At 35.7% G+C, this 11038-nt stretch overlaps 1 protein-coding gene across 1 annotated transcript; it reads left to right on the top strand.

The window, feature by feature from the left end:
• Nucleotides 1–7548: 7548 nt before the first annotated feature.
• Nucleotides 7549–10704, top strand: LOC124370736. The gene is made up of 2 exons (XM_046829036.1): nt 7549–8002; nt 9922–10704. The coding sequence occupies exons 1-2, from the start codon at nt 7559–7561 to the stop codon at nt 10702–10704; spliced, it is 1227 nt and encodes a 408-aa protein (XP_046684992.1). The 5' UTR covers nt 7549–7558.
• Nucleotides 10705–11038: the final 334 nt, after the last annotated feature.

Below are 11038 nucleotides of genomic sequence, written 5' to 3' on the forward strand. Positions count from 1 at the left end.
TATTCCTAAATGCATATTGGGTTTTAGGGATGATTTTAAGACTATCAACAAGCCATGTCAGTCTATTTTTAACCATTATGTTCATTATCTTAATAAAACATGATATCAAAGATATAGGTCTGTATGAGTCCTCTTTTTCCTTATCCTTCCCCGGTTTTAAGGGGAGCACTTCGTAAAAAATCTCAAAAATTACAAATTTTTTTTTTTTTTTTTTTTTATTAAAGTTTGGAATTTCCCGATAACAATGGTGGTATTAAATTTTTTTTATGATGACTAGAAGTGTCCGAAATATTTTTTTTTAAATAGGCCTGCAGGCAGTTTCGGGCCTGTAGCAGTCACACTTTGAATGGTGCTGTTATAGTACTACTTCGTTGCAGTCATGTTCATGATTTGGTTGGCAGTGACAGTTTGTTATGTCAACAACTTACACTAACCAACAAAACATCTGTTTTATAACCATTGCTTATAACCTAGGTAGCATACATGTTTTGGTTACTGACATTTCTGTTTTAGAGAGTGAAAATTACGTAAATGATTATGGTTTTTTGTGAGTTTAGTGGAGAGTTCTGAGTATTTTTTGTTATAAGTGTAGTGAATTTTATAATGCCACGTTCAAAGCCTGCTTTCAAGAAACGCGTTTTCAAAGGAAATCAACATAACCCTCCAACTAGTCCTAGGCCTAGTTTCTCAGGATGTAGGTGTAAGTACCGCAAAGCCGTAAAATCCAATGAAAACTATGATCATGGCAGCCATTTTCACTTGCCTGAAAACCTAATGACATTTATTAAACCTATTTTTCAAGATCTAGCCAATCCAACTCTACTGGGCAAATGTACTAAGGGAAAAACTCAAAATCCCAATGAGTCCCTCAACAATGTCATTTGGACCTACATACCTAAAAGAACATTTGTGGAGATTAAAACTTTGAAATTTGGCATATATGAAGCTGTTACAGCTTTTAATGATGGCTACATTGGCAAATGCAAAGTATTTCAAGAAATAGGAGTGTCACCAGGGCAGCATTTTATTACAGCAATGAAAAAGCTTGACCGGCGGCGAATTTGGAAGGCAGAGAAAGCTCAAGAAGATATAGAGAAAAAAATTAGACAGAAGAAAAACTTACTAAAAAGAAGTCTGGAGGATGAATATGAGGAGCAGGAAGGAGATCAGCCAGCCTATGCACCTGGAATGTACTGAAAAAGGTAATAAAGCAGTATTTTTTCCGTTTTTTGTGTTTTTCCGAAAGTTGCGGTTTTCAATACAAAAGTACATTTTTCTCAAAAACTACAAATGGTAGGAATATGAAATTTTTTTTGTATGTTTGTAGCACTGTTTTACATATGTGGAACCACTAAAAACATCACATTTCACTGAGTTCAATATTTATGTACATACATATACACATATTTATATAGGTTTTTGACAAGCGTTAAAACAAAAATATATAACTTTTAGGGTATATGCCAAAAAAAATTTTTTTTTTGGTTCCACGTGTTCCCCTAGAAGCCCTCTTTAAATGAAAAAAAGAATTATGAAGATACCTCAAGTAGTTCTTAAGATAAGTGTACCTATGTTAACATTACGAAGATAGGGCGAAGTGCTCCCCTTAAAATTGCTACTACTCTAATTTGTTTCCAGCTTTCCGGCATTCTAATCACGTTGTTCCAAATGCCATTGTAGATATTTAGTAAAAAATGTAGGGCTTTAGGTGGAAATTTTTAATCATTGAATATGTTATGCCATCTAGGCCTGGGGATGTATCTGATTTTCTTGATTTTTTGGCTTTATAAAGTTCTGTCATGTTAAAATTAGTTTCTAAAGCATGCTTAACTTAATTCAATATTGTTGGTGCTTTCAATTCCGTGTAATGTGGTACATAATCAGGAATTATATGCTGCATGAATTTATTTGTAAGGTCATATTTGTCGGACATATTAAATTTATTTTCAGTGTTATAAGGGTTTTTTAGCCTTTTAATAATGTTCCATGCATAAGATGTTGAGGCCTTGCCCCCTATTTTTTGGCATAAGTTCCCCCAACCTTCTTTTTTTGCAGAATTTATAACTTCTTTGGCTCTATATGCCGCTTGTTGATATATGTGATAGTAGCATAATTCAATATTGTTGGTGCTTTCAATTCCGTGTAATGGGGTACATAATCAGGAATTATATGCTGCATGAATTTATTTGTAGGGTCATAGTTATCGGACATATTAAATTTATTTTCAGTGTTATAAGGGTTTTTTAGCTTTTTAATAATGTTCAATGCATAAGATGTTGAGGCCTTGCCCCCTATTTTTTGACATAAGTTCTCCCAGCCTTCTTTTTTTGCAGAATTTATAACTTCTTTGGCTCTATATGCCGCTTGTTGATATATGTGATAGTTAGTAGGGGTCATATTTAATTTAAAAGCTTTAAAAGCTAAACGTCTATGAGCTACTGCTTTAGAACATTGTTCCGTCCACCAGGGTTTTGGCTGGAACCCAGCCCTGCCTGACTGAAGTTTGGTTTTTGGGATGGCTGTTTCCCATTGATATTATTTTTACCAAGAAATCATATTGTATTTCTATAGGTATGTTATCTAATTTTTCTAAATTATGTTCAACAGTTTTGGTATGAATCTCCCAATTTGCTTTTTTCATATTAAGACCTGGATTAATATTTATCATGTGAGTTGTATGAAGGAATTCGAACTGCATAAGAATTGGGTAGTGGTCACTGCCCATAGGATCATTTGAAATATTCCAGTTTAAGGGGAGCACTTCGCCCTATCTTCGTAATGTTAACATAGGTACACTTATCTCAAGAACTACTTGAGGTATCTTCATAATTCTTTTTTTCATTTAAAGAGGGCTTCTAGGGGAACACGTGGAACCAAAAAAAAAAAATTTTTTGGCATATACCCTAAAAGTTATATATTTTTGTTTTAACGCTTGTCAAAAACCTATATAAATATGTGTATATGTATGTATATAAATATTGAACTCAGTGAAATGTGATGTTTTTAGTGGTTCCACATATGTAAAACAGTGCTACAAACATACAAAAAAAATTTCATATTCCTACCATTTGTAGTTTTTGAGAAACATGTACTTTTGTATTGAAAACCGCAACTTTCGGAAAAACACAAAAAACGGAAAAAATACTGCTTTATTACCTTTTTCAGTACATTCCAGGTGCATAGGCTGGCTGATCTCCTTCCTGCTCCTCATATTCATCCTCCAGACTTCTTTTTAGTAAGTTTTTCTTCTGTCTAATTTTTTTCTCTATATCTTCTTGAGCTTTCTCTGCCTTCCAAATTCGCCGCCGGTCAAGCTTTTTCATTGCTGTAATAAAATGCTGCCCTGGTGACACTCCTATTTCTTGAAATACTTTGCATTTGCCAATGTAGCCATCATTAAAAGCTGTAACAGCTTCATATATGCCAAATTTCAAAGTTTTAATCTCCACAAATGTTCTTTTAGGTATGTAGGTCCAAATGACATTGTTGAGGGACTCATTGGGATTTTGAGTTTTTCCCTTAGTACATTTGCCCAGTAGAGTTGGATTGGCTAGATCTTGAAAAATAGGTTTAATAAATGTCATTAGGTTTTCAGGCAAGTGAAAATGGCTGCCATGATCATAGTTTTCATTGGATTTTACGGCTTTGCGGTACTTACACCAGGTTTCTTCATCATCTGGACATAGTCCATGTTGAGGCCTTTCATTAGAAGACATCACATGGAAAAACTCTGCCCAAATGGCTTTTTTCATGTCTTCAACAGAGTTTGTGTTGCGTCTAATTGCCAATCCGTAGTATTTTTGGAGCTGAATAATGGCAGAATCTGTTAGCTTGTTCTTGCCGCCAAGTCGTGAGCCGTCAGGGAGTGTTTTAGTCTTAGCTTTTAGATTTTTTAATCTCGATCCCATCCGTTTCTGGACATGGCCTATGCATTCTATCTTTGTTATGGCAGTATCACCATAGGGCTTGGCTTCGCATACACTGGAGTACGCCTTGCTGTCTCCATCACCAAGGTATTCAAGGTAACGAGCCTCATACAATGCCTGCGAGCGCTGAAAAATTGCGACTGCTCCAGCAACTTCCATGGCTCCACTAGAACCTTCAAAGTTTGCGATACAGCCATCACCATGCGTGTTGTTTAGTCTATTAGTGCATCTGCAATATTTAGATAAAATCTCGATGTCTAGGACCTTACCGGTTGATAAAGATGTCACTGATACCACTCCATTTAGTGAAAGGTGACCCCGCTTCTGCCATGAGCCATCAGCAGCTATAGCGAGGTCTCTGCAACCATCATTATCCGATACAGCTTCTTGCACAGCACTTTGCATTGACTTCTTACACACTAACTCAGCAATTGAACCCAAGTAATGCTCATGTTCATGATATCTCAAAGGCGGAGGTGTAAGATTCATAAAAGCGCAAATTTTCTCCGCAGCCACTCTACCTTTGCCTATGTTACGCATAGCATAAACCAAACGAAGATTTAGGTCATAAAATGTGTTAGGCCTATCAGACTTTGCTTCATTCTGATTAGTGTTAGGCCTGACTAATTCAGAGTTTGTCACAGTAATAGTGTTTTCACAATCAGAACAGCTGACTATAATTTTTGATGCTAGGCCTACAATGTGTTTTACTTTGTAAACAAGTTGGCCATGGCAATTTTTACACACTGAAACGTTACTAAGAGCCTCATTCAACAATCCTATATTAACTATACAGTTTTCAGACTCATCATTTTCATTCAATTGGTACTGTTTCAAAAAAGGACTGACCTTCTTAGAAGATGCACTTTGAGGTCTTGGCCTATCCACATTTGGAGTATTGGTACCTCGATTGTTACTTGATCCTGAGAAACTAGGCCTAGGACTAGTTGGAGGGTTATGTTGATTTCCTTTGAAAACGCGTTTCTTGAAAGCAGGCTTTGAACGTGGCATTATAAAATTCACTACACTTATAACAAAAAATACTCAGAACTCTCCACTAAACTCACAAAAAACCATAATCATTTACGTAATTTTCACTCTCTAAAACAGAAATGTCAGTAACCAAAACATGTATGCTACCTAGGTTATAAGCAATGGTTATAAAACAGATGTTTTGTTGGTTAGTGTAAGTTGTTGACATAACAAACTGTCACTGCCAACCAAATCATGAACATGACTGCAACGAAGTAGTACTATAACAGCACCATTCAAAGTGTGACTGCTACAGGCCCGAAACTGCCTGCAGGCCTATTTAAAAAAAAATATTTCGGACACTTCTAGTCATCATAAAAAAAATTTAATACCACCATTGTTATCGGGAAATTCCAAACTTTAATAAAAAAAAAAAAAAAAAAATTTGTAATTTTTGAGATTTTTTACGAAGTGCTCCCCTTAAAAGGTGCGCATAAAGGTTTGGTGTGGAAAATGTTAAATCAATCACAGATTGTCTGCGATATATATTTGGAGTAGTTGTATATGAATTATTATTCAACAAAATATATTTGGAGTGTGATTACGCTTTAAAAATATCATTTCCGCGACAGTTTGCCTCTTGGCAAAACCAGTATGGGTGGTGTGCATTCATATCACCACATATTAATGCATATCCCTCATCATTACAAAATAGTTTGCTGTTCCAGAAATTGGAGTTAACTTTACCATCTGTGCAGTAAATGTTATGTATATAAATTGATTTATTGTAACTTTTAATTTTAATAGCCATGTATTGCATATAATTATTGTTAAAATCTGCTATATATTCAAAGGATAATGTTTTGTGTATTATGATGGCCACTCCACCATAGCCACCATATCTATCCACCTTAATAATATCATAGTTATTATCTGTTAGTTTGATATTATCATGAAGCCATGTTTCTTGGATTATACCTATACTTATATTATTTTTACTAAAATAATGTGTTATCTCTGACCATTTGGGCCTTAAAGATCTACAATTCCACTAGAAAATATTTAGCTTAGGTGACATTTTGTTTTTTATTAGGTATTATATTATTACTGTTTGTACCGGAAGTCATATTACCCTTATTTTGGATGCTAATGTTTTTACTATTAGAATCAGCGCATATGAATGTTACAAGAAAGTCATCCATTTGTTTTTTGGATGTGACATTGGTATATTTTGTTTGTTTCTTATTTCATTTACTGTAGCATTTAAGAGTGTTTTATAATGTTCCCTGTCAGCTTGTGTTACTACTGGTGGGTTATGTTTAGGCTCTGGGTTAATTGTCCTAGTTTCTGACTGGTGTATAGTCGATCGATTAGGCCTTGTACCAGTTTGGGTAGGTTGAACTGTTTTAATATGTTTGGTGTAACTATGTGAACTGGGTTTTCTGTAAGTTGAGGAAGTTTGTGGGCTAGTTATGGAAGACGGTTCAGTGACTGAGCTAAGTGGAGAAAATCTATTAGATAGGGGAGTCAGGTTACTACGTAGTGCGGTTTCAGGTAAATCTGGGTACTCTGTTAGATTGGTCGAGTCGAAAGATCTAGCTGCTTCAGCAAATGTTTGGGGTCTTCTTAGTGTGCCCTTAATTCTCTTATATGTTATAGGGTAAAAGAGGCTAGCTGTAAAGTAGTCCTCTTTCATTAGGCTAATTCTTTCCTTGATATGTTTTTGTCTTGTGTATTCAGGGCATACCTTTGAATTACTACTGTGTGAGCCAAAACAATGGACACACTTGCGCGGAAGTTCACAGCTTGTGGAGTGGTATTGTTCACCACAGTCTCTACAGAGTCTGTTATTGCGACAAGGGGAATTAGCTACATGACCATAGGCAAAACACCGGTAGCATTGCTTGACAGGAATTATGTAAGGTTCTACTTTTACTCTAACGTAGTTAAGTGTAATATACTCTGGCAGGATATCAGAATCAAAGGTGATCTTGACAAAGTGAGTAGTCTGAAGCTCTTGATTGACGCGTCGTTTGATGCGTATACCTTCAAGAATTGTAGTAATACATTCAGATTCAGTAAGGATCTCAGTTTCACTGATATCCGGTTCAATGTTAACTACACCATAGGTATATACCCTAATGGAAGGGACAAATACATTAAATTGAGTGAGCTGTTGTGATTGTATCAAGTTATTAGCGGATTGAAATGTTTTGCAAAAAACTGAAATGTTACGCCCAGATTTTTTTACGTAGTCAATGTCTTTGTGGTGGGTTTTTACTATCTTCCCTACTTGGAAAGGATTTAATTTACTTTTGTTCTTGTCCTGGACAATTACTTCAAAAGGCCCTTTATTTTCCTGTTTATATAGTCTTAAGCCCCCCACACACTATCGAACATGTTGGTCGAGCAGTTGGGAACCCAACGTCTTGTCGAACATATTCGAGAGTGTGTGGGCTCCAACCCAACATGCGCGATGGTTTTGTTGGGTTGGATGCTGGGTACGACAGCACCACCCAACTCCAACCGCGCGCCTGTCATGTTGGGCTGTGTGTGGGGGAACTGTCGAGCGGCTCGACTGGCTAGACCTCAGTTTCCCTAGTGCAGTGGCGTAGTACTAGATTTGTTATTTGTTTTTTCGGAGCGAGGCCAGTTTCATAATGTCGTTTAACGATAATAAACCATTTTGGTGTGAGTTTATTGAACTTTATAGGGAGCAACGAGCTTTATGGGACATAAAAAGTAAAAATTATTCCAACAAAAATATCAGAAAAGAAGGATATTCCGTTCTCGTTGAAAAATGCAAGGAAGTTAATCCGGATTGCGACGAGAAATTTGTCAAATCCAAAATCGAAACCTTGAGGGCATCGTTCCGAAGAGAGCTGAAAAAGGTTGAAAAATCAAAGATTACCGGAAGTGGTCAGGATGATGTGTATGAACCATCTCTTTGGTATTTTGATTTACTGCTTTTCATAACAGACCAAGAGGTAGTCAGGAAAGGTGTATCTTCGATCGGCAAAAGATCCAGAAGTATTGCGTCCCTTGAAGAAGATGAAGAAGGAGTGGACGACGTGGAAGCGGAAACGCAGGACGAAATAACCAAAGTAAGTGTCAGTTTAATTGTTACCAATTTACTGTTTATTACTTTCCTTATTTTTACTTAGGATTGAGCGCTAGGTCATTATTTGGACAACACCTCGTACGGTTAAGTTAGATTACAATAAATTATATTAAAGTTAAAAACAGCACAAAACTAATTTATATATATAAACAGTATAACATTATGTCAATGATGTTTGAAAAATTCAACTTTATTCCTTAATTTCGTAGTACGTTGCAATAGACTATAATTTTGCCCCCAAGATAAAAACTATTTAATAATAATTATGATAAATAAATAATAATAAATAATTAGGATAAAACTCATATCCTTTGCGTGTTAATGTTGTGCAAGTTTTCTAACATTTATAGATATTCAGTCATTTAACTTAACCCCACAGAGGTGTAGCCTTGAGCATTGCTCATGGTGATGAATAAACGCGTATATTTCCTAGGAATTTCATCTGTTTTGGTTTTACTTCTATCTACCTTCCTATTTATTTTTACTTAGAACTGTCTTCAGAGTAACATACCTCAATATTAAAAATATCGTGGGTGACAAAAAGCTCTTTGGCACATGTTTGAAGGGTAATATAAGTTAATTTTTTATCTAATAAGTTTACATAATAAAAGTTAAATTTCAAGAATGAATATATTAATCAAAATTGCAATATATAATTGCAATACAGTATTATTTAGGCATACGTTAAAGGGAAAACAAATACACTTTAGTTTTTTTCTAAGTTCAATATAATTAAATAAACTACAACATTGCTTTTTTCCAAAGTTAGCGAATTAAAATATAAATAAGACACAGTTATGGTATCTAAACGAATTAGAAAAAATGTACAAAGTTCACCAATATTTAGTTATCAAATTGAAAAAGATAGGACTACATAGCAAAATCAACATATTTTATAATTTTTGTTGTTGTTAACTATATCATCGCACTTGTTTACACTCAATACCGAACTGTCAACGCTTATTAATCATTTTTTCTTGGAAATCAACACTTCCTTCGTTGTTATAGAAACTTTTATACCAACCTCGAACTGCATTGGCAATTGATTGTTCTCTGCCATCCCGCCTCATTCTTTTAAACCCAAGAAGTTCTTGCGTGTTCTGCCTCCACTCACCCTCATTTAACTGGCCTGCTGAAGTGTCCTCCCAATCCACACTACTTTGAGTTAGGTAGGTTGGACTTTTCTGGCGTAGAAAATTATGTAAAGTACAACACGCCAAAACAATGATTTCTGCCCTCTCTACACTAACATTCATTGTCGAAAGAAGGACTCTAAATCGAGTCGCTAAGATGCCAAACGCATTCTCCACCACTCTCCTAGCACGGCACATCCGATAGTTGAAAATCTTTTCGTCGTGGGTGATTCCTTTGTTTGGATAGGGCTTCATAAGATTTTCCTTCAGAGGAAAAGCTTCATCTCCAAGGAATGTAAAAGGGAGGCAAACGTCTCTCCTGTCATCGAAGCTTGTTGGTGACGGCAAGTGCAATTCCTTATTTTCCAGCAACTCTCCAAAATCAGTTTCCATAAGTACGCCACCATCGGATACTCTTCCATTAGTACCACAATTTACATAGATGAATTCATAATTAGCATTGACCACAGCAAAAAGAACAATGCTGTGGAACCCTTTGTAGTTGTAGTAGTATGACCCACTTTTCGGAGGTTGACGAATCGCTATGTGTTTTCCGTCTATAGCGCCGACACAGTTTTCAACTTGCCAGTACTTTTTGAAGTCCACAGCTATGTTCATCCAGTCCGATTCATTGCAAGGAAACTGCAAAAAGTAAACATAAAAGTTAAAATTATAATATATTAAAATTAACAATGTTATATTGAGGTAATATTGATTGACGTGCTGTTATATATAACTGTTTTAAACCCAGTTTTTGTGTTTTTTACAGGCTCAAGATGACGCATCTACAGGGATACACGCTGATATACGCCCATCACCATCAAGTACACCAGTAAGTCGCCCATCAGTATCAAGTAGGTCTAACCCAGGATCAACTACTCGAACAAACCGAAAAAAGATATCTGATTTTGAAAAGAAACAAGAACGATTTTTGGATACAGCTACGTCTGTCCTATGTAATCAGAATAAGTTCCGGGCTTTTGGAAACAACGTGGGCTTCCAACTGGAAGATATGGACCGTCAACAACAAGTAATTGCAGAAAAGCTTATATCTGATGTTTTGTTCCACGGTAAGTTAGGCAGTTTGAAAGCATCTGCGGCCATATTGACAGAACAACAGCCAACCCAACGGAATATACCATCACTTAACCATTTTATGGACACTAATCAAAACAACAATCCATATCCGTATAGGCCGGCTGACGCTGAATATTTCTTACAAGATCAAAATTATCAACATCAGACATTCAGTTTTGACCCATATTATGTGCAAAGCCAAATCAACCCTACTCAACATCAGGTACAACGACAACATCTACAACAACAAGTACAGCAAAAACATGTACAGCAACAAAAAATAGATATTTCACCTCAAACTGTACGTTGTCCTAAGAATTTTTCTTTACCAGAACCTGCTCAAAGTCAAACGGCAGCAACTAAACCTACCGCAGGTCAAGCACTAGCGATTCAAGAAAAAACTGCTCAACAAGAAGTTCGGAATGAACTCAAACAGTATTTGAATCTACCCGGTGTCAGCGAGGACAATGTATAATAAGTTGCTTTTTCATCTTTGTTTGTTCGTTTTGTTTTATAATAGGCTATTACATTGACAACAGCATCTTCTGTTACAGCTTTTTTTTTTGTTATTTGATGACTTTAAATTTGATGTTTTTGAAAAGTTTATAAAAGATAGATTTGAAAATAAATTTTTTTTCTGAAATTATGTGTGTTTTTTTAGACCTAAAAAATAAGTAATAGGATAAATTTGAAGCAAAATAGGTTATTGTCGCTCTCGGAAGATGGTTATACTCATTTCGTACCCTCCTGCTTTATTCTCGCGCGACAATAACCAATTTTGCGCTCAAAAAACAATTGTGTAAATTATG

The sequence above is a fragment of the Homalodisca vitripennis genome, unplaced genomic scaffold (assembly GCF_021130785.1).
Source record: "Homalodisca vitripennis isolate AUS2020 unplaced genomic scaffold, UT_GWSS_2.1 ScUCBcl_313;HRSCAF=2038, whole genome shotgun sequence".
Lineage (NCBI taxonomy): Eukaryota > Metazoa > Arthropoda > Insecta > Hemiptera > Cicadellidae > Homalodisca > Homalodisca vitripennis.

Bases quoted from the DNA above. Each gene is read 5' to 3' on its own strand.
- LOC124370736 (XM_046829036.1), top strand. From the start codon at position 7,559: ATGTCGTTTAACGATAATAAACCATTTTGGTGTGAGTTTATTGAACTT. The intron at 8,003-9,921 runs GTAAGTGTCAGT...TGTTTTTTACAG, and splicing joins CGCAGGACGAAATAACCAAA to GCTCAAGATGACGCATCTAC.